This window comes from Cavia porcellus, unplaced genomic scaffold (assembly GCF_034190915.1).
Source record: "Cavia porcellus strain 051 isolate PalLab524CR breed Dunkin Hartley unplaced genomic scaffold, mCavPor4.1 scaffold_2, whole genome shotgun sequence".
Classification (NCBI taxonomy): domain Eukaryota; kingdom Metazoa; phylum Chordata; class Mammalia; order Rodentia; family Caviidae; genus Cavia; species Cavia porcellus.
In genome coordinates this window covers 118,880,608-118,905,720 of record NW_026947485.1, presented here as the reverse complement: position 1 = coordinate 118,905,720, position 25,113 = coordinate 118,880,608, and the positions used below count along the sequence as shown (strand labels likewise).

The 25,113-nt window shown below is 40.6% G+C and overlaps 1 protein-coding gene across 5 annotated transcripts in view; it reads left to right on the top strand.

Annotated features, from left to right (window-relative positions):
- The window catches only part of Ssbp2 (single stranded DNA binding protein 2), a 250,693-nt gene that overhangs the window by 64,620 nt on the left and 160,960 nt on the right, over nucleotides 1–25,113 (top strand). For 4 of the 5 annotated variants that reach the window (XM_063245283.1, XM_063245282.1, XM_063245280.1 and 1 more), the window contains exon 2: nucleotides 15,168–15,240. The exons of the other annotated variant lie outside the window; for it this stretch is intronic. In XM_063245283.1, the coding sequence (XP_063101353.1) occupies nucleotides 15,168–15,240 (73 nt within the window). The remainder of the gene's footprint in view (nucleotides 1–15,167; nucleotides 15,241–25,113) is intronic. 5 annotated transcript variants of the gene reach the window in all.

The window sequence follows — 25,113 nt, the reverse complement described above, 5'->3', positions numbered from 1 at the left end:
CTAAATTTCATTTTTTTTTTTTTTTTTTTTTTTTTTTATCAGTACCAGGGATCAAACTCATGACTGCCTGCTTGCAAGGCAGGCGCTTATGCCGCTGAGCTAAATCCCCAGCCCAGGGGCCTAAATTTCAAGCACAAAAAATTCTGACCTCAACTCCTTTACTTACTCAACCGATCAGGAAGGGTTCAACCCATCAGGAAGGGTATGCGTTCCCAAAAAAGGAGGGAAAGGGAAGTTTAAAATGGAACGTCCTCTCATGATTCCTGTTCCCTTTGCTTGCACTTCTCTGGGGCCTCAGTACGCATTTGGTGATGGGAGAGTGACACAGTCTCAGAGGAGGTATTCTTGTCCGAACTTCTGCTGAGTATACAGATCAAGCTCCCGCATTATCCTGTCTTCTAGTTCTGTCTCTACTCTTTCAGTGATGGGACAGGCACATTTCTCAATCTCCAAGTGGTTTATTTCCCAACTCACAACATTTTTAAATAGCTGTAACATTTACAAAAAATGTTATTGGTTATTTTGAGTTAAAATTTGCCTTCTTAGCACTTTAACCTATTTATTTAGTTCTGCATTCTTTAGACATGTAAAAAGTGATCAGTCCTCTAATAACTGAATTTATTACTAAATATTTGAGCTTTTGTTCTCAGGCTGTGTCTCACTGACAGTCACTGCTTGTGACTTGTGTCTTTCTTATTCCTCATCTTTCTCAGTCAAGTTCTTCTTTTCTAGTGTTTGTAGTCTATTAATGTATTTAAGAAGATTTTCAGCAAAGCAATCAAGTACTCTATTAATTTATGTTAAACCTGCAATCAGCCAAAGCCTGCTTTTCCCTATAATTTGTCATTAACTCCTATTTGGCATTTTGTGTAGGCTTCACCAAGCACAAGATTTTATGTTTATTTTTAAGTTCATCTTGCTGGATTAGGCAGTCTCACAGTCTTATTCTTCTTGGATGTTAATTCAGGAATGTAAATATATATGTTATCATTTGGCTTTATTTTCAAATTTGTTATTTTGTTGTGATTATTTTTCTCAAATCAAGGAGTTGGTCTGATTATTTCCATCTTAACTTGGAGAAGTCAAGGCCTGTGGTTCACTCTCTTCTCATTGGTGTAAGCGCCCACCCTGTGAAATGTTAGTTCAGTTGGCTGGAAACTGTGTATCAGGAAGTTAATTCAGTAGAAGCTCATGTTGCATTGATCCTGTTTTTCTCCCCTTATCTGCTTTACCTTTCATTTATTATTTTGATTTCTTATATGGAGACAGTTAGAAAATTCATTTTACATATAAAAATCACTGAAGAATCTGAATCATTTCATCTCTATTTGAAAAATAGTTTTTACTTTCTAGTGTTTTAAAAAAATGTGGGGTTTTGACTTACATTTTTGGCTGCTAAATAAATGACTGTATTCCAGAACTCTTCATAGTAACTTAATGCTACTTAGATGAACATCTGTCACTTACAAATGCATACAGTAGGGTTTCTTCTAATGTAAATTTAAAATAATTAAAAGAGAACTATGTAAAAATTGTTAATGAAACATTACTTTCAGCTACTACTGATGATTTACTTTCATATGTCAAAGCATTTTATAAGCTATAAAGCACTGTATAAATTGCTATTATTTCTCTGCTGTAGCAATAATATAATCAGAGTAAAATCTATTATACTGATGCAAGAAATATGTATCAATAGTAGAATATTATATCAAACCATTGATTACTTCGGGTTACACAGAGCATTTTAGTTCGGCTATCATTATTGCATATACAGTAGATAATCCTTTCCTGCCCTTACCCCTTTTAGAAAATCCTGTTTTCCTTACTTATCTGGTTTCCCTTCATGACTGAATTAGATATTATCTCCTGCCAGGGAAACTCATTTTATCGAGACTCTTACTGTAGTCCTTATTTGAAATTTTGATGTTTTGCTGGCTGCATGTTCATTGGCTGCAACATTCATCGTTGCTGTTATTTTTAATTATATGTCTTGGCCCATTGTCAAATATGAAAATTACTTGCTGGCAGGTTTTGTGTCATGATTTTGTTTTGTCTGAGACCCAGAACAGTGCTAGAACCTTACTAACTGCTGACAGTGACTAGCGTAAGTGTGTGTTTGTCACCTTTAGGATGTTTGGAAATGACTTTTGTTTGTAAGGTAGATGATTAGAATCGCCTTTATGCTAATTGGTTCTTTCCTGAGGTGAAGACATGCTACTTGGCTAGACTGCCACCAGCTCTTTGTACGTGCACCCTAAGTTAATGGTGCTCTATAAAGGAAATCAGCTACACACAGCCGATGCTAGGAGCTGCTGAGTAAAGGAAGCACACGCTGCCTCCAGGGCATGCTCTGGAGGTATCAGAGCCGGGCTGGGAAATGGCCTGAGGCCTGCGGTAAGAACCCCTGTGATTCTGATTATTTTATTTGGAGCTTTAAAACATATCTCCAAATAATGGTTTTTAAAAGCAGTGGCTACAGATTTATAGCCTCTGAAAAGCCTATGTTTTTCTTCGGTTGGGGTTTTGCTTTGAACACCTGACCACATCCTCCTGTGGTATCACAGTTCTGGACCTGGTTCGCAGGTGTTTTCTTCTGAAGATTCTGTTTCCTGCTCTGCCTAACAAATATGGGCTGTGGCACTGCTGGGATTTGCCATGCGAAAAGCTCTTTCAGAATCCCTTTAGGGAATGCAGGGGCCAGCTGTATTCCCTTCGTGGTGCGTGTTAATGCGGGTACTGAAAGTGGGCGATGACGAAGTAGGGCACCCACTCAACGCTGTGCCAGAGCCGGACACGCACGGGGGTGTGGCTGGATGCATGGACAGAGTGGGAACAGACAGGAACGAAGGGGTAGGGAGCAGAGAGTGCACAGTGAGTGGGAAAGGAAGCCAGGAGAGCTAAATGCCAAAATGGGGTGCGCAAACGTTACAGAGGAGAACTAATGGGAAGGAGAAGGAAAAATAAGAGCGCTACAGTCAAGAAGAATTCCAAGTAAGGTCCCAGTAGGCTTTTGCGTGGATGTTAGTTTTCAGTTATTTGGGTCAGTGCCGGGAGCAGAGAGCTGGATGGTGTGGCGAGGCTGCGGGCAGTTTCACAGGTGGCAGGCCATCTTCCACAGGTGCTGGTGATGGGCGTGCTCAGCATTCTGGCCTGCACAGCTTGGTCCGCGTTTGCTGTAATAACTTTGTAATGCTTTATTCTGTGCACTTTCATTATGTGGCATATTTGTATATGTAAACATGATACCATAACATAATAACTTTCATAAATTGTGACGTACAGGTGATTACCTTCTCTCACTCTTTTTGCTCTCCATAACTGATAAAAATCCTTTATAAACTCTACAGGTAGAATTGTATACACACACACACACACACACACACACACATATATATAATTATTGTTAGTACAATATATATATATATATGTTTTAAAGTTTCAAGGCTCTTAAAATCATTTTGGGTTTTCAAAACTATACCTTTGAGAAATAATTTGCAAAGTAATTCTTTCTGTCTCTGTACAAAAGGTGAAAACCTTAAATAAGTATAAATATAAAATTTAACAAGATGTTCTATAAAGATACTAATTTCAAGTATATATCCCAATGTTTACTTTTAAAAGGCTCAATATCATTTGATTTTGATAAACTATTGTGCTTTATTTGTTTTTGTGATAGAAGTGTTATTATACCATAAAATAGGAGCAACAACTTTTCACTAGTACAACTTGTTAAAATAATAAAAGTTGAATAGTATGAAGTAAATCCATTGTTTATGAATTGGAATATAAAATACAAATTTATAAATATTATATAAATAGTATAAAAATATATAAATTTAACCTGATTCATTTCAGAAGAAAAATGAAATCTTGCCACTATATTTAATTTCTTTTTTTCCTTGTGAAAATTTGCTTTGGTTTAAGGTGACTAGGCTGAATAAAATTTCATAGCATAATCAATCATTTTTAAACTATTGAAGACTATTTGGCTAATCATTGTACCTTGGCTACTCAGAATACACGAAAAAATTTTCATAGTTATAAAGCTGACAAGTGAAACTTTATTTGAAGAACATTTCTTTTTCATTTTTTAAACTGTAGCATAACTTCTGTATCTAGTCTGGTTCTGTGGGGTAATGCTAAATGAATGCATCATATTTATTGGCTTGTATTTAGCCTGTAGGAAATTTCTTCGATTTTAGTTAAATCTTGACATCCACCAGGTCCTCCCAGCACCACGCAGGTTCTGCCCCTTCTTTGCAATTGAGGAAGGTAGTTCATCACCTGTCGTAATATTACCTGCTCAGTGGGAAAGTTATGTGCATCTCACTGGCTTCAAAGATGACTGCAAGCTTCCTTCGCAAAGTCATTATTCCAGGATGCTTTACCATCCACCCCATTTCAGTTAAAGATGTAACCTGCCAGAAGAATACGAACAGGCACAGAAGAAATAGTAATGTAAACTGATAGCAGCAGTTTTGCTCACTCTGTGGCTTTTCCTGGTGCTTCCTACCGTGCTTTGTAGTTAATGCAGTTCAGTCTGGAGGCCAGACTTTCATGTACCTATAAGTCATCGTAGTCTTTGACTTTATACCTACTCTCACCTTTTTCCTGGGCATGCGAAGGGGCTCCTTATCTTCATTTAAAGCTACTTTTCAACCACGATAATTAGGCTACGCTTGCATGTTGTTAACAGCTTAATCCGGGTTGCCAAATTGTCCATCGTGGTTCTGGCAGATCTTTTTACCCAGTCCAAAGTGGCTCCCCCAGCAGTGCGGCAGAGGTTCTTTGCCTGTTTCTGTGGAGTTTTACCCCACATGTGGACAAAAGGACCCTGTGCTGATTGCCTGCGGTTTTCTGTTTTGTATAGGTTTACTCCTTTGGGTTACTCTGCCCCTCAAATTCCAGCTGCCTAAAACTTGTCCAAAATTAGTTGATTCCGACTCAAGACACTGCTCTTCTGTGTTCTGTGTCTTCTGGTTGTGCCCAAAGCTAGGAAAATGACGGAGCCCAACCTAGCTTGTTCCTCTTTGCTCAAGTTCCCTAAGCCTGCACCTCCACTGCCAATGGTTTAAAATAGTCTGTTTTATATGTTTATATCCACTTTCCTAGTTGTAGACAGCCAAAACAGAAGTCCAAACCCACCTCTATGGCATTAGTACAAGTCTGGGGACCACTAATTGTGATGTTGTAACACTGAAACAGAGCACAGAAGTCTTCCAGGACTGGTACCCAGCATGCCGGCCCCAGCAGTGTTGGAGTGCACAGACATGAGGGTGGCACAGAAGGCCAGCTGACTCATCTGAGTGTATCGGGTTCCATGGGAAGTGGAGCCTGAATATAATGTTCAGTTTGGCCTGAGTAAACATGATTGTTGAGTGCACCCAGGATAGTAATTCCAGTGTGTACACTTCAGCTCAAAGGTTGGATGAAAAATTTTACTGAATTCTGTGAGTAACTGTATTTATGCAAGCCATTGATTTAATTAGTTCTTTAATTCCCATTTTTATATCTTTTTGTTTTCAGTTTTACACGTTGATGGTAAACATTTTAGTTTCGAACTTGCATTTCTGCTCAAGGCAAGTCTTTCTGTTCCTGGGCAGGCAGAAGCATTGGACTTGCAGCCCTTACCCTCAACACCAGGTGTCTATGATGTCAGTGACCATCAGCCTTTTCAGGCCCAGCTGCCCAGTGAAATCTTTGGTTGACATGCATGTCTGTATTAGTGGATGCAGTTACTCTTGCTCTAGAACATTGCTAATGCTTAATTTATTATCTTCAATATCTGTATATATATAATTTATGTGCATCTTTATAAAGAGACAAGTTGTAAGTACGATTAAAATAAAGGCTGAGTATTGACATTATTGAGTGGTTCCATAGACAGAGTTCTTGACACCTTTAATCTGTCCCTTAGCCCGTTAATGATGAGGAACTTTAAAAAGACTGTGTTAGAAAGAGATTTCTAATTTTTCACGCCTCCTTAGCACCAGGCTGTAAACGCCGTTAACATTTGATCAGGCTGATCTCCTTTCACTGCTAATCGCAGCTCTCGGGTCCCTTGAGTGGCTGCTCAGAGGCTGCCAGTGCTCCTGGAGACTCAGCCAGCTGACTGTTGGCATTTATCACCGAGGAGTTGCACTCGGTTACTGATGTGCGTCGCCCGCCAACACTTGGACTCTGCAGTGGCTCAGGGATACGAGAGATCCCTTTTCTATCTGTAGCATGTGTCTGAGCGACACTTAAGATCTTTTCAGAAATTTTTAAATTTTATGCACTTGTTTTTATCTTAATTGATGTACATTTGCAGCAAGTAACATTTATCCCCATGAGGACCTGTGCATGTTAGTACACATCACAAGTTTGTTCCCTTCCATCCCCGTCCCGTCCCTTCCTGCCTCCCCTCCTCCATGGCTTGATCTGTTTCCATTTGAGAAAGGTCTCCCCACCTCCTATCATCTGTCTTTTATTTTGCTTCTATTTTAAATTCTCTATAGCTGAGGCTTCTCTGGTCACTGGTTGGGATGTAAAATCAAAGGATAGGAAGTGGACACAATTTGGATATTTACTGCTTATCAGCGCTGAAAATAAGAGCGAGAACTTTCTTCCAAAATTCTCCGCCTGTATCTCACTGTCATCCCTTTAAAACTTATTTCCTAAGCTTGTTGTGTTTCCTTTTCACACACAAAAAAAAGAGAGAGAGAGAGGGAGTTTGTGCCTCTTGGGAACCTTTTATTAAAAATAAATAGAGCACCTAAACCTACCACATACAATTACATAGGCATTAGGAATGAGTGTGAAGGAGCTGGTTTGCTGACTTCGGAGTTGTGAGCAGTTCAGCATTTTACTGAGAGGCTAAGTCTTAAATTCTGAGAGGATCCTGTGTTGAAGCAGGTGTCTGAGAGGAGCTCTTAACTAATGCCCGAACAGAGGAAGCCAAAGGATCCTGCAAGCACCTCAGACCTGGCCTGAAGGAGTCATTCATCCATTTAAACTTATTTATTGGGTCCTGCTAGTTTAGGTGTTGGAGATACAGAGATGAAAAGACAGCTGAAGTGATTATGATCCTTAATTTCAAGAGAAATTGGGAACAGCTGTTTTCTGTAGGCATTCCACCCTGCCTATTCTCTACCTTCGTATTCATAGTAAATTAAGCAAAATAATTTAAAAATTACAAATAGGGATTCATTAACGAGTAGGCTGTGTGTTTGTTGGAATCATTTTCTTTTCCCTTTCTAAATGAAGAAGATAGAAAACTACAAACAAAATCCTTCATCAGCACTGCAGTTTTCCCATGTCAAACGACTGCTGCTCTTAAGGTTTCAGCACTACGTACTGGGAAGCTTGCAGGAGGCCTGGGCTGTAATAGGTAACAGACAGACTAAGGGAAAAGCAGATGTAAGCTATCACCGTCAGGTTGCCAGCGATGGCTGTTTGTAGGGAGGCGGACCTTTCTTTTTGTAGGCATCCTGCTGGCAGCATGTTTGCATAGTGCATCACTGTGTTTCTCACAGGGACACCTGGAGGCGTAACTAAAGGTATCTGCAAGCAACCTGCGTTGTGGCATATCTTCTTAAAACATTGTGTGAGTTTTATATGTTATTATAACTAGCATGCATAACGTGAAAGAACTCCTGATGAATCCAAAAGATGAAAAGTCCTCATGAATCCAACTTTTAAAAAATTAGGTCATTTTTATTAGCCAACTTTTGTGAAATAATGATTTGTTTTAGAATTATATATACATATATATATTATTGGTGTGTGTGTGTATGTATGTGTATATATATAGAGAGAGACAAATTGGTTCTGAACTACAGATAATATTTGTCTTATTTATGTATGATAAATAAATAAATTTGTGTGTGGTAAATCGGTTTGCAAATTAACTATACTGTCATAGAAAGCTTCTATTTTTATATCTCACTCATAGTCACTTATGTTCTACAATTTTATTCAGAGGAAGAAATTATGTTTAATTAAGATAACTAGATTATAGAAAGAATTGATGAACTAACATCTTTTCCAGCTGTAAAGTCACTCATTTCCAAAGATAGTTTAAAATTTGCCACGGGCCTGAGATATAGCTCAGCGGCACGGTGCCTGCCTGGCAAGGCTAAAGTCATGAGTTTGATTCCCAGTACCAAAAGCAAATAAGTAAATAAAATAAAATTTACCACCATTATACACTTAAGTGTCAGTGTCTTTTGCCTACTTAGGTGAAAGCTAACCTGTCTCATGCTGTTAGATAATGCCTAATGACAAACATGCACTGTGACACATTTCGTTCAAGTGAATGGAAACAATTCAGCTCTTTATCAGAATTTGCAGTTTTTACAAGATAAATTTGAAGTAATTGGGGCCAGGGATGTAGCTCAGCAGCACAGTGCCTGCCTGGCAAGCATGAGGTCCTGAGTTCAATACCTCCTCAAGAAAAAGAAATCACTTTATTTGGTGATATGACAATGATATTTCTAATTTTAAAGTTCACAAGGCAAATTGGAAAATCTAGTATTGCTAAAATGTCCATATTACCCAAAGCAATCTAAAGATTCAGTGCAAACTCTATCAAAACTCCAATGAGTTATTTTACTGAAATAGAAAAAAATCCTAAAGTTTGTATCCAACCACAAATGACCCTGAATAGTCCAAGCAGTTTTGAACAAAAAGAACAAAATTGTCTTAATTCAATAGTGTCTTAATTCAAAGCTACTATAAAGCTATAAAAACCAGAATGCCATGGCATAAATCACATAAATACACACAGATCCATGGAACAGAATAGATGGACAAGAAATTAAATTTTATACATTTGCTGTCAATTGGTTGTTAATAAAGAGCCAAGAACATACAGTGGGGAAGTGGCATTCTCTTGGGTTAATGGTGCTGTGTAAACTGGCTATCCACACACAGAAGATGAGATTAGGCCCTCATCTTACCTCAAATACGAAAGTCAAGTCAAAGTACTGATGACAGTTCCAAGACCTGAAACTGTAGAACTGTTAGAGAAAAACAGAAAAAATCTTCATGACTTTGATTTTTAGCAGTGATTTCATGAATCTAGCACCAAAAGCATAAGCAACCAAAGCAAAACTAGACAAATGTGATTACCTCAAATAAAAAGGTGTTGCACAGCAGAGAAAACAGTCCACAGAGGGAAGAAGGAACCTGTGGAATGGCAGCAAATATATGAAAGCCAAACATCTGCTAAGGAGTTAATATTAAAAACATTTAAGGGACCCAATTGCAGAATAAAAAAATAATATAATTTAAAAGTGAGCAGAGAACTTGGACAGGCACTTCTCAGAAGAACACATATAAGTGACTAGCAGGTGTATGATCAGTAATAATTAGGGAAATGCACATTAAAATTACAGTGAAAGCCAGGCATGGTGGTGCACACCTGTAATCTCAGCACTCAGGAGGCTGAGGCAGGAGGTTTGCTGTGAATTTAAGCTGAGCCTAAACTACTAAGTGAGTTCAAGGCCAGCCTGAACTGTATAGCGAGAACCTGTCTCAAAAGAGACAGAGAGAGAGAGAGAGAGAGAGAGAGAGAGAGAGAAGAGAAAGAGAATAAATGGCTGGAGGAAAAGCACACCCTTGTGCACTAATAGTGGGGATGTATATTAGTACAACTGTTATGGAAAATAGTATGAAAGTTCCTCAAGAACTTAAAAGTTAAAAAAAAAAAAAAACCGTGGCTTCACTCACACTAGCCAGCATTCAGAGTCAACCTAAGTACTAAGTGAAAGTGATACACACATGTGTGTGCATGCACGTGTGTAATGCCCTTCATCCTAAAAAACAAAGGAAAGCCTGTCTTCCTGACAGCCTAGAAGACACTGTGTTAAGTGAAATAAACTAGGCAGAGACTTGTGCCAGACTTGGGAGTGGGGAGCAGAAGGGGACAGCTGTCAGGAGAAGCAGGTCTGCAGGGCTGTCCTACAGCCTGCTGAGGGTCGCCAGTGGTAATGCATGGCGTGCTGTGGTGAGAATTGCTGTGACCTCACACAGGTGATGCCACACACGAGGCAGCACACATAGCAACTCGAGGCAGCCCTTCCAAGAGCTCACATCTGTCACCCCATCATGTCAGTACCAAAAAGAAAGGCGACATTTTCTGTTAAAGAACAAAGTTGCCATTCTGTTGTCCAAAATGGTAAAAAATATCTAAACGCTATTCTCATTTAAAGAAAAAAAACGACCAAAAGCTAAGTCAAAGGCCTAAGGAGGAAAAGCTTTACAGAAAGAATACATTAGGATTGATACTCCTGTGTGGCCGGATCCAGAGGTCTTCGGTCAGTGCGGGTGGCGCCAGCTTCACCCTGCCTTCGGGAAGGTAGTGCTGACCCAGGAGCTGTCCCGGCCGAGGCAGAGGAGAGGTGCTCGGTCCTGCACTGGGCGGGCCGCACCGTGTCCAGAGGCATCACCAATGGTCAGCTTCACCTGCCCTTCTTACTCTGATGTGTCTTCCAGCACGGTTGCTCCTGTCTCCTTCCACTCTTCTGTACAGGTTGTTCCTGGCTGGGCACTTTTAAATTTTAAAGAGAGCATTTCTTCACTTGATCAGTTTTCAAAAATATTTTTCCCAGCACACGTGCAAATCCCGCCCCTCTCACCAGATCTTCAGGTGGCCGTGTCCCATCGCTGTGGTTTCCCCGCCAGCGTCTTTATAAATAAATTGCACTTCTTGATTGCGGAATAAAACTTGCTGAGTCAAAGAATATAAAAGATCCATTTAATTTTTAAAATTTGCATATCTGTTTTTGCAAACAATATAAGCTCAAGGGAAGCAATCAAATGAAAGAAAAGTTACACCATAAAAAGTTATCCCCTTATCCCAAACCTCCGGTCCCCAAGGAAAGCGTCCTGCAGTAAAACACGGTTTTAACTCAGGTAATCCTAGGCCGGAGCTTGCACAGAGAAGACTCGGAGGCCCTGTGTGTAGCTCTTCTCCCTGCGTCCTTCATCTGCCGGCTGACCTTTTCTCCTTGCCCTGTCCTTTCCCTGAAAAGCTGCGCCATTTGCACTCGCGGGTTTTACTTACCCTTGCAGAGAGGGAGATGCGAATGTTTTACAGTGTTAGGTGCACTGCACAGAAGGTTTGAAACACTTTTTTTATGGCTGTGTCTGAGCGTTTTTCCTTGGGGCTGTTTATAGCCGTTGGTGTTTGACTTCTCACTTTCCTACTTTGCTCACTATTTAAAAATTAAGGTCTTCACATGGTGGTGGGCTGTTTTATCCATGCTTTTATATATATTAAGCGTATGTATTAGCCTTTTGTTATCCTATTACAGGTAACTACGTACCCCATTTTCTCAGTCTATTACTACTTTTTAATTTTACTTGATTCCAAGAGGGTGAGGGAGCCAGTTCACATTTTTGTATATTCATTTCTGTGTATCATTAATTCTCTTTTAGTTGTGTATCTTTAAAAACCTTCACTTTTGTTAGAATTCTTTGTAAAGTAAAAAGTTAAGAGGGACCCCCCCCCCTTTGATTTTTTTTAATAAAAGGTTAAGGTATAGAGCTGTCACACACAAGTTACTACTTTTTGAAAATTACTAGATTTGGATTTAAATTACTAAATTTCAAATCTATAAAGCCTGGTTGAAGGAGGTTTAACTTTACCACTGGAGATAGACAGGATTTGTCACTGTTGATTGTCCAGCCTGTCCCCGAGCAGTGTGAGTGTGTGTCAGCAGCTAGGGGTGTTGTCCATAAAGGTCACACACAGTGTCTGTTCCAAGGGTGGCCTCAGGTGAGCTCAGACATAGTTATTCTCTGGTCCTCCCAATTTAACTTTGATTTTTGCTCTTAACTTTAAAACTGAGATGGCAAAGAGTGACCAGGGAATAAAGAAGGTATTGTACTGTATGAGTTATTTTGTATTTTGGCTTTGATTCACTATGTAGAATTGTTGGCTATGATTTTGATAACTTGGTCACTGATAACGTATTTAAAATTAGAATGAAATGAAAATATATGATCCATGAATCATTAATATAATAATAATAATAAAAGACTGAATCTGGTTTTCACAATCAACACATTTGTTAATCCTTTCAAAGTATGTAGATCATATTATGAGCTACTTAGTTAAGTAACCACTCTGTACTCTGTACTTCACCAAAAGTACTTAAAATTTTTAAAGATCATAAAACATAAAAAGGAACATTAATTCAAAAGCATGTAGTTCAAATATTAGTAAATTTAAGATTTATCTTTAAATTTTCCTGCTCAGGAGAAATTGCATCTAAAGAAAATCATTGCCTTCTTATGTTTGGTGATCTCATGTCACTAGAGAAGGAACATGCTGCAAATCACCTGTGTGGATGGACAGCACCACGCCCCACTTTCCTGAGCCTTATTTGTATTCAACAGTATCTTTTGTTGCAGGGCTTTTATCCTGAAACTTTCAGGACAGTCTTATTTCCAGGGAAGAGCATGAGTTCCTCCTATTGTTGTATGGGCTTCTCAGGAGCAACCGTGGGGCAGAGAGGAATGTTGATGTGGGAGAAGCTGTGTGTTAGAATCCAGTGCCTGGCGAGGTAATGGGCTGCTGGATGTGAGTGAGAGAAATCATAATACCAGCTGTCCCCTACCTTCTGAGCTCTCTCACCCTTCCAGTAATGCAGGGAAAGTACTCTCCTCCCATCTGACCAATGAGGAACCTGGGACTTGGGTAAACTGTGTCTTGTTCCTGGTGAACACAGTTACAGTGAAAACTGACAGAAGGTCCAAATTTCACTCTGAACATAGCCACTTTCAGAGGGAAACTGCTTGATGGAACCCTCAGTAACTGGGAGAAGCTGGATTGGAACTTGTGACAGGAGACGAAACTAGAGGGATAGGTGTGGAAAATCCCCTGCACGCTGGGGATTTGCTGGCTGTGTATTCCGGAGTAACCATGGTGGAGTGAGTTTGCTGTTTAGCCTCGCACTGGTCGTGTGCCCTCTCTGCAGCATGGACACATGGATGAAGTGGCATCACTGATGAGTTTTCTCAGCCCTGTCCTGCTCTGTCACCTGCTGATTACAGTGAGCTGCTGTGCAAGGATTCCAAAGCAGGAGGGTGGGACACGTCGGGGTAGGGTGGTGGCAGGTTTTTGGAATCCCTGTCTAGATACTCAGAGAACAAAAAATGGGATTATTTCTTTAAATTTTAACTAAAATTAAATAGCCCTTTATTATTTTGTTAAGGAAAAAATCAAAGAAATATATTAGCACCGTCATATTACAAAGAAGAGACTATCAGCTTATAAAGAAGTAACTGGCTAGACTTTAAGAATGGGTCCACCGAGGACACAAAACTGAGTGGTGATCTGAGCTGCTCCGGGCTCTGCCATGGTCTCGCCTCCTGTGCCCAGGTTTCCGCTGCAGCCCCGGGGTTTTACTAGTGACAGGGCAGCTCCTGAGGCTGTGTCTCCTCAGTAAGGCAGAGACATTGCCAGGCAACTTGGAGACATCAGGATCTCTCTGGGAAGATCTTGCCAAAGTAGCTGTGTGACAGGGTTAGGAGCGGCCAGAGGAGAGGCAGGCTGTGTGGGATGTGTGTTTGAAGAATGTGCCGGAATGTTTGTGTAAACATAGATACTTTCTAATCTCGGTCCCTTCTGCCATCTTCGGGGGCGAGCCACACTTCCCTGGGGACTCTGTGTTAAAAAGATTGTGCTAAGAAAGGGCCAAGAGCTGAGAGCCACCGCTCTGGCAGTGGTGTGTGTTTGCGTAGCCTGGGAGATGTTTCAGAACTGCGCACACGTGCTCATTGTCCATAACACACTCCCCACGTATGAGCCGTCGTGACAGATGCCTCCTCTCTCAGGGTGCTCAGGGACTACAAAGTCACTCCCAGCACAGCATCTGCAGTTGTGGAATTCGAGCAAACCTGATGGACAGAGCCAGAGCGCACACAGTCGTCTATGTGTGACAGATGCGTAGCGTGTTTCCGTGAATACCAAGTGTGTCCCCACGGCTGCTGATGTCACCCGTCTTTGACAATCAGGAGTTGGCTTGGCAAGGAAAGCAATGCGGCCGTGCAGATCTGTGGTTATTGTTCCGTCGCATTGTTTACTGTAAACCTGGTTCAGTGTTGGTAAACACAATGTAGCAGAAACCAAACTGTGTGAGCTCGCCGGGCACCGGGCCAAGATATCATTAAAAATACTGCCTCAGACTAATTTGGGTTTGTGAATAATATTTTAACAGCTCAAGTGAAATTGAGCCACGTGACGTGGCTTAAAAATTCTGAATCCACCAGATAATGAGAGTAGCATGTGTGCCACCCAGTAAATAGCCTGTACTTGAGTATTAAATTTATATGCAATTTTATATTAACTGTTCAACTCTAAGTGCCCGCATGCTTTCTATGAATTTTCAGTTTTTAAAGTTTACATAATGCTGTGAATTAAATGCCTGAAAGCTAAAATATTAACTGATTTGACAGTGGAAACTGGAGAATGAGAGACTGCTAAGTAAGTCTTAAAATAGATACTCAGTGCAAGTTTTGGCCTGTGGTTCTACAGATTGCTAGAGTTTACATTAACATTTAGTAAAAAAGATCAAAGGACATAAAGTTGTTAGAAAATTCCAATAATCTCATTCATTTATTTTACTAACAATTTTTGCCTTATTCTAGGATTTGGAGATTTTTAATGTTTGGTCATAAATTGTTGGTTACGTTAAGTGTAATAAAAACCAGGAGATTCTTTTGGGGTCAGTGCGATACTGAGGATTGAACCCAGGGACCTTTGCACCAAGCACTTTCTGTGTTTATTTTGAGATGGGTCTTGCCAGGTCGCTGAATTGTCTAGGGTGGGGTTAAGCTCAGTCTTCCTGGCTTGGCCTCCCAGGATGCTGGGATGACAACCTTGCTCCTGCGCTCCTGTGGGAATGGTGTTCTGACGAGAGATGTCTCAGGAGCGAAGTCTGTATTCAGATGCTTCTTTCCAACAGACACATTTATCTTTTTATTTCTGTCCTATTTTAATTAGTTTAAGTTCATTCTGGCTATGAATATATAGATTTCCATTGAAAAGGTGTGGGAAGGATTTATTTCCTGTCACTGTTATTGTATGTAATATTTTTCTATAGAAAGATGTGCATTATTATTAGGATGAATTTTAAATATTCCTCTTCTCAATAAATGTTTTATTCATTTTTCAGGTTAGCACTCTATGTATATGAATATCTGCTCCATGTAGGAGCTCAGAAATCGGCCCAAACATTTTTATCAGAGGTATGTTTTATGTATTTTCTGCATTGCATTTTGATATCTTATATAAATGAATGAAATTATACTGTAAGACTTGTTTGAAAAATTGATTGTTATATATTATGTAGTGAATGCTGTTATCAGTATGCAAAATATAGTCAGTCATAGGTGATCATATTTTTAGTATCCTGGAGCGTTATTTCTGTGCCTTTCAACAACCTTCTAGTCAGCTTTGCAGCCATTTATTCCCCTTTTAAACAGAAAATAGTCTAAGCATGGCAAGAATAATCAAGAAAGCTAATTTTCTTTAAAAACAAAAATCCACCATGTCACCATTTCTAACATTATCTTATTTTGACATTATTCAATTTTGTGATTTTTATTTATTTTTGTTTACATGGATAATAGTTGATCATTATAGGAAACATTTTGATAAGCTTTTTTCAAGTTCTTGTTTCTCTTTCTCTTTTCACTTTGTTAAACTTTGAATTTGAGCTTTCCTACAATGGTATTTTTTCTTCAGTCCACGTTACAATGCTAAGGGTATTGAGTGTGTTGAGCTGTGTTCTGTGGCAGATGCATCGGATGCCAAGATACACTGCATATCTTAGCTTTAATTCTTTTAAGCGATTTGTGAAGCCGGTCACATTTTGCTGTTTATCACTAAATCGGGATGACAGTGCTCAGAGAGCTTATGTGCAGACTCGCAGTGCTTGCACAGTGTAGTGAGTTGTGCGCCTGGAGTTCAGCCTACGTCTGTGTGCACTCCCAGCCCCTGGCCCCCGGTGCTGGGCTGTGCAATGTGGTAGCTGACAGCGCCGAACACCTTGGAGCTCTTGAAATGTAATGATTCAGAGGGTAGTGCTGCCTCTGTGGAGTGTGTGTTATATTTCGAAGGCCTATTCTGAACAAAGAATATAAAATTTCAGTACATTTACAATTTCCATCACATTATTATCACATCAATATTTGGGCACACTGGATAAAAAATGTATTGTTAAAGTGAGTTTTACTCACTTTGTGGTATGATATTAGCACATTTGAGATGGCACATGCAACTCTTCCTGTGGCCCATGCTCCTGTGACTGCTGGGCGGCACTGCTTGGTGTCTCACTGTCCAGAGGTCCCCCAGGCATGGCCTGCAAGGCTGCCTGAAGCATCTCCCTTGAAACTCATTCACCTCACAAACAAACATATAGGAAAGAAACACACAACCCTAGACCCCATCAGCCAGCATGAATCAGCAGGGCAAATTAGAGGTTAGTAATTTTAGAGGTTCGGTGCAGACTTCTCAAAAATCAGGAGTAGAGGCAGTATAATGAAAATTTATTTAAATCAGAATAGAAGCTGGGTTTGCCAAGCTTCTTGAAATCATTGATCAGCAGTGCATGGGCCATCACCTGCCTGATATTGCAGGGGAAGTGACAACACGTCTTCTGTATTTGTGTTCTTAACCACAGCCAACTCCCACAACGGTGGAAGCTAAGGCCCACCCTGGAGGGTAAACTTTTTATTCTAATGCAGGCAGGTACTTGATGGAAGGCTTTTCAGATCTCTTTTTTTGTACCTTGGACCACTTTGAATTGGCTCAGCTTGGTGGATCCTCAGGGCTTTCCTAGACTGTGTTTTCTCTCCAACATTATATCAGTGCAGCAGTTACTAAACATCATTCAAAAAGGAAAATGTTGTAACTTATTTAAGTAAGCTCAGATATTTGGGCTCAAATGGGTTATGTGAACTAAGCAGATAACTCAATTCTATAGTCCAAATCTCTGAGCTCATTGGAAAATGGATAGAAACAAATTCTAGGGCAGTTTAGTAGAAATGGAATTAGAATTTCAGAACAGATTCGAGTATTTACTCTGATTTTATTTTCTCTGGCTGCATTTGGAATACAAAGCTGATTGCTCTGAATTATGAGTCTGGCTCAGTTTTACAAGAGAAATCAGTTAAATTGAAAACAAACTGTTGTCATCAGGTAGGTAGAATGTTCCTGCGTTTTGGAGATGAATATGTGCAACTCTCCAAGCTATTCCTCCCTTTCTAGTTAGTCAAACCCTGACCCTGTGAAAATACATTCTTAATGCCTAAATAACCAATATAGGGGTAGCTAAATGAATCTTGTAAGTGTTCCATAACATAAGAGAATCAGATCTATTCGGCCTTCCATAGCTGGATGGCGAAACACTGACCAGTGGTAAAGGAGGCTAAAGTATCCCATTTATATGGGGACCCTGGAATATGAGGCGACCCTGTGTATTTTGTGGGTAGTATGAATTCATGAATGTAAAGCACAGTAAAGCTCTGAAGGAATGTACCTACTAGAAGAGTTGTTATTCAGAGTATGGATGTTAGTTAATTAAAGGGACCAGGGGATATTATTCTTAATTGCAGGGTTTTGCATATGCTTAAAAATACATACATTATTTTATAGTTCTTTAAAAATAAAAGTAACAGAAAATATATTCTCTTAAGTTATTTGAATGTGAACCGGGGAGCCTGGAAGTGTGTTCGCAGGGGGCCATTGCTGTCCTCATCGTCTCAGCGGCTGGCTCCCGCTATGCCTTCCAAGTTTCTGGGCCCGCCTGCTGCGGTCGCCTGTCCGCTGTCCTCTGGGCTACATTCCAGTGTGGTCTGTGGGCCTGAACCCTCTCCCCTTCACCCAAGTTCCCTAGCAGCCACTCTTCCTTCAAGCTCAAATGCCTTCCGCTGAATCGTGTACAAAGCCCTTTACGTCCGATGTAGGGAAGTTTGTGCTTTATGTTCTCCTAAGAAAGAGCTTTTAAACATTCTAAGGTAAAAAGATAACAGCGTTAGGTCTGCTCGCTGGTGCCTGTGTGATGTTGTTCCCTAACTGTGGACAGTACAGAAGCAGAATGTCGTGGATTAAATTCTGTACACTCCAGGGCTGCTCTTTTTTCTGACTCTACTTGGAGCACGTGGAGCACTGAAGGCTGCTGGTAGTAGGACGACCTCTCTCCTCGCTTAGCCATTCTGGACCGTTAACCTGAATCTTCCCTGTCCTAGCCCCAGATTCAAGCTCCTCGAGAACTGTTACAAAAGGAAATAAAACAACGAGGCGGACTCATTTGCCTTATTGTGATAAAAAGGAAATGATTGTGGTGGTTCCGGTTATTCAGATGTTCAATGTTCTTACTCTGGTCCAAGGCAAAGTAGCATATGTCTTCCCATTTTGATCAGCAAGGTTAGGGGTGACCGTGATGTTAACGAGCCCTTCGGAATCAGGATTGAGGGTGTTGGCCATTCCTCTCACTAGCGTGGACAGGTGTCAAGGCTAACTTGTGCAAAGAAAGCACTGGAGGTATCAGTGGACCTGGGCCATTGGAAGCTTTTTGGTGGTCAGATGAGAGGAAGGCATAATGTTTGTTAACCCAGCTCATTTTTCCTTTCCTAATTAAAAATGAAACAGTGGACAAGGCGCTTCTCTAACTAGGCTGTGCTAATTAGTTCAGTGTTAACTCTGATACATGATAGGTTTTCAGCCACTACTTAACCATGAGTATAGTTTGTATGGTTTCATTTTCTTGCTCATAATGAGGAAGATTGACTAGTCTTTAGAAATATTCTCAATGTAATCCTTCTGCTTTATCTTTATTATCCTTTAATTTTCAACAGCTACTAACTGAATGTTAAGAAGTCTTTCCAATTCTATACCAGTTTTTATTACTTTAGATTCATTAGAAGCTATTTTCTGATTATATTATTTTAATATAGAAAGATAATTCTTGCTTATTCCTGAAGTTCTGCATGGTATTTATACCTCAGAGTGAGGCTCAATGTCCGTAATAACTAAAATTAAAAATTTAGACTGTGACACAGTCTAATTCTTAAAAATTTTACATGGTTTATACTATATTATTAACCAACAGTTAGCTTAGAATGGAAACCTAAAAACACAGAATGGTTAGCTTCTTGAGATTTTATTAGGGATGCTATTATTGAACACTGTAGACTCCAAAGTTCCACTCTGTCTCTCTTTCACCCACCTGAAGAAAGAAGACATAGTTATTATTTCCTAGCCAGCTTCTCCAGCTTTCTTTTGGAGGCTGTGTAGCCTTGCATGTAGAATTGTGCTGAGCTTTGAACGACTTTGTGCACATAATTGCTTGGAACAGTGCCTGGTATGGAGTATGTGCCCCAGAAGGTTATTTTAAAAAGCTTGCTGGCCAGCACTTTCCTATTTTGTGCAGTGCCTTCTTTCAGAGTACCACGTGTAAGCATCCTCTTGTGTGCACACATGTCGCTTGGGTGGCCCACAGCCTTCCTTCCTGCCTTTTGGTGTTAGCATTTTTATCCAAGGGCTCTGGTGCTGGGCTCAAGGACTGCAGTGCATCTTGAGGCTTCTCCAGCATCTATGAGCCTGCTTCAGGGTGCCCGGGGCGCTGTTCGGTAACTGCTGCCCTGCTGACTCTTCCAGTCTCACTCTGGTTCCTCTGGTCTGTGGCTGAAGGTTTGTTTCCTTCATGGCTTCAGAGCTCTTAAGAACACAGTGCTCCTGTGTGCAGGTTATTACAGAAGGGCTGGGGGCAGCCGAGGAGATTTAAGCACAATCTGGGTGACAGCATTACTTTGCATGTTGGCTAGACACAGCTGCCCCTGCCTGTTGACTCTTTCTAGGAGGAGTTCTCCCTAACTGTCTTTCTGCGGGTGCCATTTGCATTCTTCCTCTTTGATACCTTGCAGCCTTTCCTGTCCCCTCCTCTTCTGAATCTTCTCAGATGTCCCAGCCTGCTTCCTGCGGTATCATTGGCAATCTCCTATGGTCTCATCATGCCGAATATTGAGTGTTTGCTTCCTTTGTACGTTCCTGTTCGTTCTTCCCATTTCTAGGGGTCTGTCTTTCTGGGTCAAAGAATGAAACCAAAATCAGAAGCAAATAAAGGAAGGATCCAGCAAGGAATCTTCCTATCAAAAGAGTTTTTTCTAAAAGGGCCACTCCCTCCCTTCTGAAGCAGAGCCACACTGTCCAGTGACTTCCTGTGATTATGGCGGGGAAGTCTAACCTCTGCTAACAAGCTCACCACTGCTCATGTGTGATGGCTGAGTACTTGCCACTTGGCTATTCGACTGAAGGACCTTCAGTCAACTTAATTTTAAATCATAGGTGCCTCGGGGGAGAATAGCAGGTACCTCAGGAAGCTGCCCAGTTTTATGTGGTTTACTTCAAGGTATGGTTGGATTTTTCTTCCCATTAAACTTCCATTGGTTTCAGTTGTCAAACTGAGATGCAAAAGGTTTTGCTTCAAATTTGTTTACTTTTTATATTGAGCTTGGTGCATAGATAGATTCACCTGTACATGGGAAGTGTCAGAAAAATGAGTAGGACCCTAGGTTGTGTCATGAGGTGACCTCTTAGGGACTTTGCCTGGGAGCAAGCCTAAGCAGAGGTTAGAACACATGGTTCACACAGGAGCTGCTTTCATCCTTTGATGCCATTAAAATTTTTTGAATGTTGGCTCAAGATTTAAAAATCTGAAATGATTTAGGAACACAGAAAAGCTTGTAGCCTCCAAGCTAACCCCGCAGCTATGCTGTTGGAAATGCTATTGAGTTGGATTTACATCTGCCAAGAAGATCCACGCCAAGCAGGCCAGGGCCCCAGAGGACGCTCCTGGTGCCTGGCATTGCCCAGTCTCGTTGTCACCACACACGGGGCCACTGCTTCCCATTCGGAGCCGGAGGGAGGAGCTCCTTTCCTCCCTCCTGCCTCTGATCCCCGCTAGTGTCTCCTGCTGGCAAGGAGGCTGGGAATGTGAACTGCAGGGTCCTGGCCCCTGGTGCCGAGCAGGATGTGGAGAAGTGGAGCAGATGTGAGAGGCACCATGCTGGAAACAGAGGAAGAGAGACGGTGATGCAAGGGTCTGTGTGTGTGTGTGTGTGACAGTGTGTGTGTGCGTGCACGCATGTGTTTTCTTCACTTGCACAAATGTTAATTCACTATGCTTATTGTTCTGTGTTTTGAGTTTCTAGCTCTTTATTAGATTTTGGAAACTGTGTTGTACAGATTCATGAAGTACCACCATTCAGTTTTTATGATTTAATATTTCATTCTGTGAAATGTTCCATGGCATATTTCAGCAAGCCCTCTGCTGATAGCTTTTTTGGTTTTTTATTTTTATGGTCTTTTACCATTATAAGTAATGCTTCCATTAACAATTTTCATATATGAAAAAAATGTGTATATAACATGTTGCATATCTGACATTTCTTGGATAAATTCCCAGGAGAACTGCTGCACAGGAGAGTATGTAATTAATTATTACACCACAAGGCATGTGTTACCCCATCCGCACACCTTTTGCTTCAGACTCAGTGTTAGATTCTGAGTTTGTGTAGAAACACGGAAAGCCCTAGATCATATTCTAGAGAAGCACGGTCACCAGCAAGGCCCCAGAAAAGTGGAGTGTGGAGGGGAATGGGCAGTGAGGCTTGCAGGGAAGTTACAAGTAAACACGGCCAGGAGCTGATGAACTAATGGAAGGAAGAGGAGCGGGTTTTCAGCAGGAACAAGCCCGTAGCTCTCGAGGTACACACTGGGACGGGGACAAGGGGAGAAGGGAAAAGTGAATCAAGGAAAACACTGTGTTGACGTGGGTCCCCCCAAACACCTGAGCAAGCCTCAAGCCTACAGAACTCAGTGCCACAAAAAATACTTCCCTATGACTAGCGATGTTTCTGATGTTTAGGAGTCACGTTTTGCTGTTCCTCAGTACACTAATCAATAATGCATGTAGGCTAAAAATCACAAAGATGAAGAGAACTTTAAAATGAAGGTCTCCTGTTATCTGTTTCTAAAAAACAGTTGTAAATTTGGTCTGATTTCTTTGAAATCCACATACTGCAGCGTACGTTCTTCTTTTTCACTGAAGCAGGAAAAGCTTTATATTACACAGATTGTTGTCCAGTCTTCCGGCCTAAGAAGCCGGCAAGCCCAGTCCTCTATCCACATAGACGTGCCTTATTCTCACCCTGGTCACACGCTCTTCTGAGGGGTGCCAGCGGCTCATTGAGTTCACCTTCGCTGGTGCCCATGTGCTTCTCTGCTGGGGCTAATCCACTCTTCCTCCCGCCCCGCAGGGTGTGTGGCTCGGCCTGTGCATCAGCTGTCTTGGGCCCTTCCCCGTGCGCTGCCCCTGCCTTCTGTCCATACGTAGTGTTTAGGCAGTGATTTGTTTGGAGGCAGCAGTATCACTCACTCTGGAAATGTGTGTCAGTGCGGAACTACTTTTCTTTAGAAATGCTTAAAGCTTTGAGTGTTTTCATTCCATAGCTATGGAAGGATGGCTTCTGTGTTCAGAATGATGGGCCTGAGGTCTGGCTGCTTCTGGCACAGATTTGTAATTTAAAGAAAGAAAGATGAACTCTATTCAGTGTATAGTAAAAAATACTATGAGGCCAAAAGCAGTGATGGATGTGGAGCACTGGGAGTTTCTCCAAGGAATAATAAGATGTAATGCGTTTAAAAACACACATAGATTACCTTCAGGCTTCCTCTCCTGAAAGACCATGTCAGCTGCAAGCCGGGCCAGTAGTTTCTCAGCCTGATTTGTCTCCTGAAGGAGCTGGAGGTGGCTGTAGACCTGTGGAGGAAGCATTAGGCTGTGAACGGGGCACCTCCAGGGCACCCTGGCCCTGAGACCTGGTTACACCCCTGTGACTGCTCCAGAGCTCTGCACATGCTCTCCTTCTAATTAAGAATAGTGATTAATTAGCATCTGCTTTACCTCATAGGCAAATTGTGTAGAGTCAAGGTGAGCTGAGATGTGCCACAGAACTCTGTTTTGGAAGACTCGCTGGTCCATGATTAGTTTGAATGCAGGGACTGGGGGTACCGCCGTGTCTGGGGCACATCTCTGAGGTCCCATTCTTGTGCTCCTTCGGGAAGCCACCAGCTAATAAAAACATAGAGCAGAGATGGAGAGAAGAGCAAGACAGAAATTTTGACTAAATTATAACTTCAGCCGGACATCAGTGTCTCTGAACAGCCTCGCTAAGTGCTATTCCTTAGTTTTCATGAACCAAGATGATACCACTATTGGTCAGCTACAGTCATCAGATGAAGGCGATACACATTCAGCAGTCATGTTTGTTACTTCTTGGGAGAATTCAGATAGAACCTGACTTACATTTTTATAACATGTTCTGGTTTATTGTTCATATTTAATCTTTCTGACGTTGTTAATTCCTGGAAGTTCTCCGTGTAACTCTTTTAAAATGCCTATCACATTCTAATCTTTTTTTTAAATTTTATTTAAAAGGAAAAAAAGAAAAAATAAAACAAAACAAAGCAGTGCAAGGGTACAAGTAATACAGAACTACAAAAAAAAAAAAAAACAGTAAGAAATCACCAGTTAATAGATTACACATTATCGTCTTAGAGATAGTTGCTCAAGTCACAGTATCAAAGCATACAAAGTGAACATTCAGACAGAGAGACTGCAGACAGTTGTGTTCAATGATCCAACCAAAAACATTAATATGGTCAGCTATTTAACACCCCTAAACACACTTGCAGTTGTATCCTTTAGAGCACTTTTTTCCCTCTCTTTTTTACAACAAAATTTACACATTTTGGGTTTTATTACTCCTTAGTTCTTACTACTTTTTTTTGGAAGAGAATAAAGTCAAATATGGTGAAACAAAGCTGTCAGTCAAAACCAAGCATAGACATAGTACATGATGTAAGAACAGAGTACAAGGTTATCAACAATGGTTACCATAATGTCTCTTGTTTCCTTAAAAAGAATTGTCTATCTCACTAGGTATTATAAAGTTGAACAAAACAGTAGAGAACAAGACCAATAAAACTTAAACATTGTAAACATTACAGGACTTCCAAAGGAGATAATAGTCAAACCAGAATGGGCATCTTAGTGAATCTTATTGCCTTCAAAGTAGTTGCCTATACTCCCAAACTTAATACTATCATACAGAATGGAACAGAGTCTAATCAGTCAAAACAAGATAGTGGGAGTATTACAGGACTTCAAAACAAGTTAATAGGAAATCAGAAAAGTTACTATAATATCTCCTGCTAATTTTTTAAATTTTTCCCCTTAAATAAAAAAAAAAACCATAAAAAATAACTAAATAATTTTTTTTAGTGAATAAGGGAGAGATTGAGATAAAAGAGGACATATATAACATATATATATAACATATATAACCTGTATAACAATACAGGTCAAAGCATGACTGTTTCAGCAACCTAGTGCTTCACCACCAATAACCCGATTTAGTAGTAGTTACCATAGTGTCTATCTTCTTCCTTGAAATATTTGAATATAACTTCATATACTATAGCTTCAAATATTTCCATATCAAGAAGCCCAGAATAAAGCCTTTCCAATTAATAAGTGAAAACTTTATAAGGCTTCAAGGCCTCATAATGGGGAATCATGATTACCACATACTTTTATATATTTGAATCATTACTTACATTAGGGAAACTATTCGGTATTCACACATGCGAAATTGATTTATTTCACTTATGAGTATGGTCTTAAGCTGCGCCCATTTATTGATAAATATCTCAATGTGATCCTTCGTTATAGCTGAGTAGTACTCCATTGTATAGAAATACCACAGCTTTTTTATCCATTCCTCAGTTGATGGACACTTGGGTTGTTTCCAAGATCTGGCGATTACAAATTGTGCTGCTATAAACATAGGTGCACATATATCACTGTGGTATGATGCTTTCAGTTCTTCTGGGAATATGCCTAGAAGTGGAATAGCTGGAATAAATGGGACTTCCAACCCCAGCTTTTTGAGAAATCTCCAGACTGACCTCCATAAAGGTTATACCAGTCTACACCGCCTCCCCATTCTGGCTGCGCTTGGAGAACTGAGGAGCTTCCAACAAGCAGGTGGGCG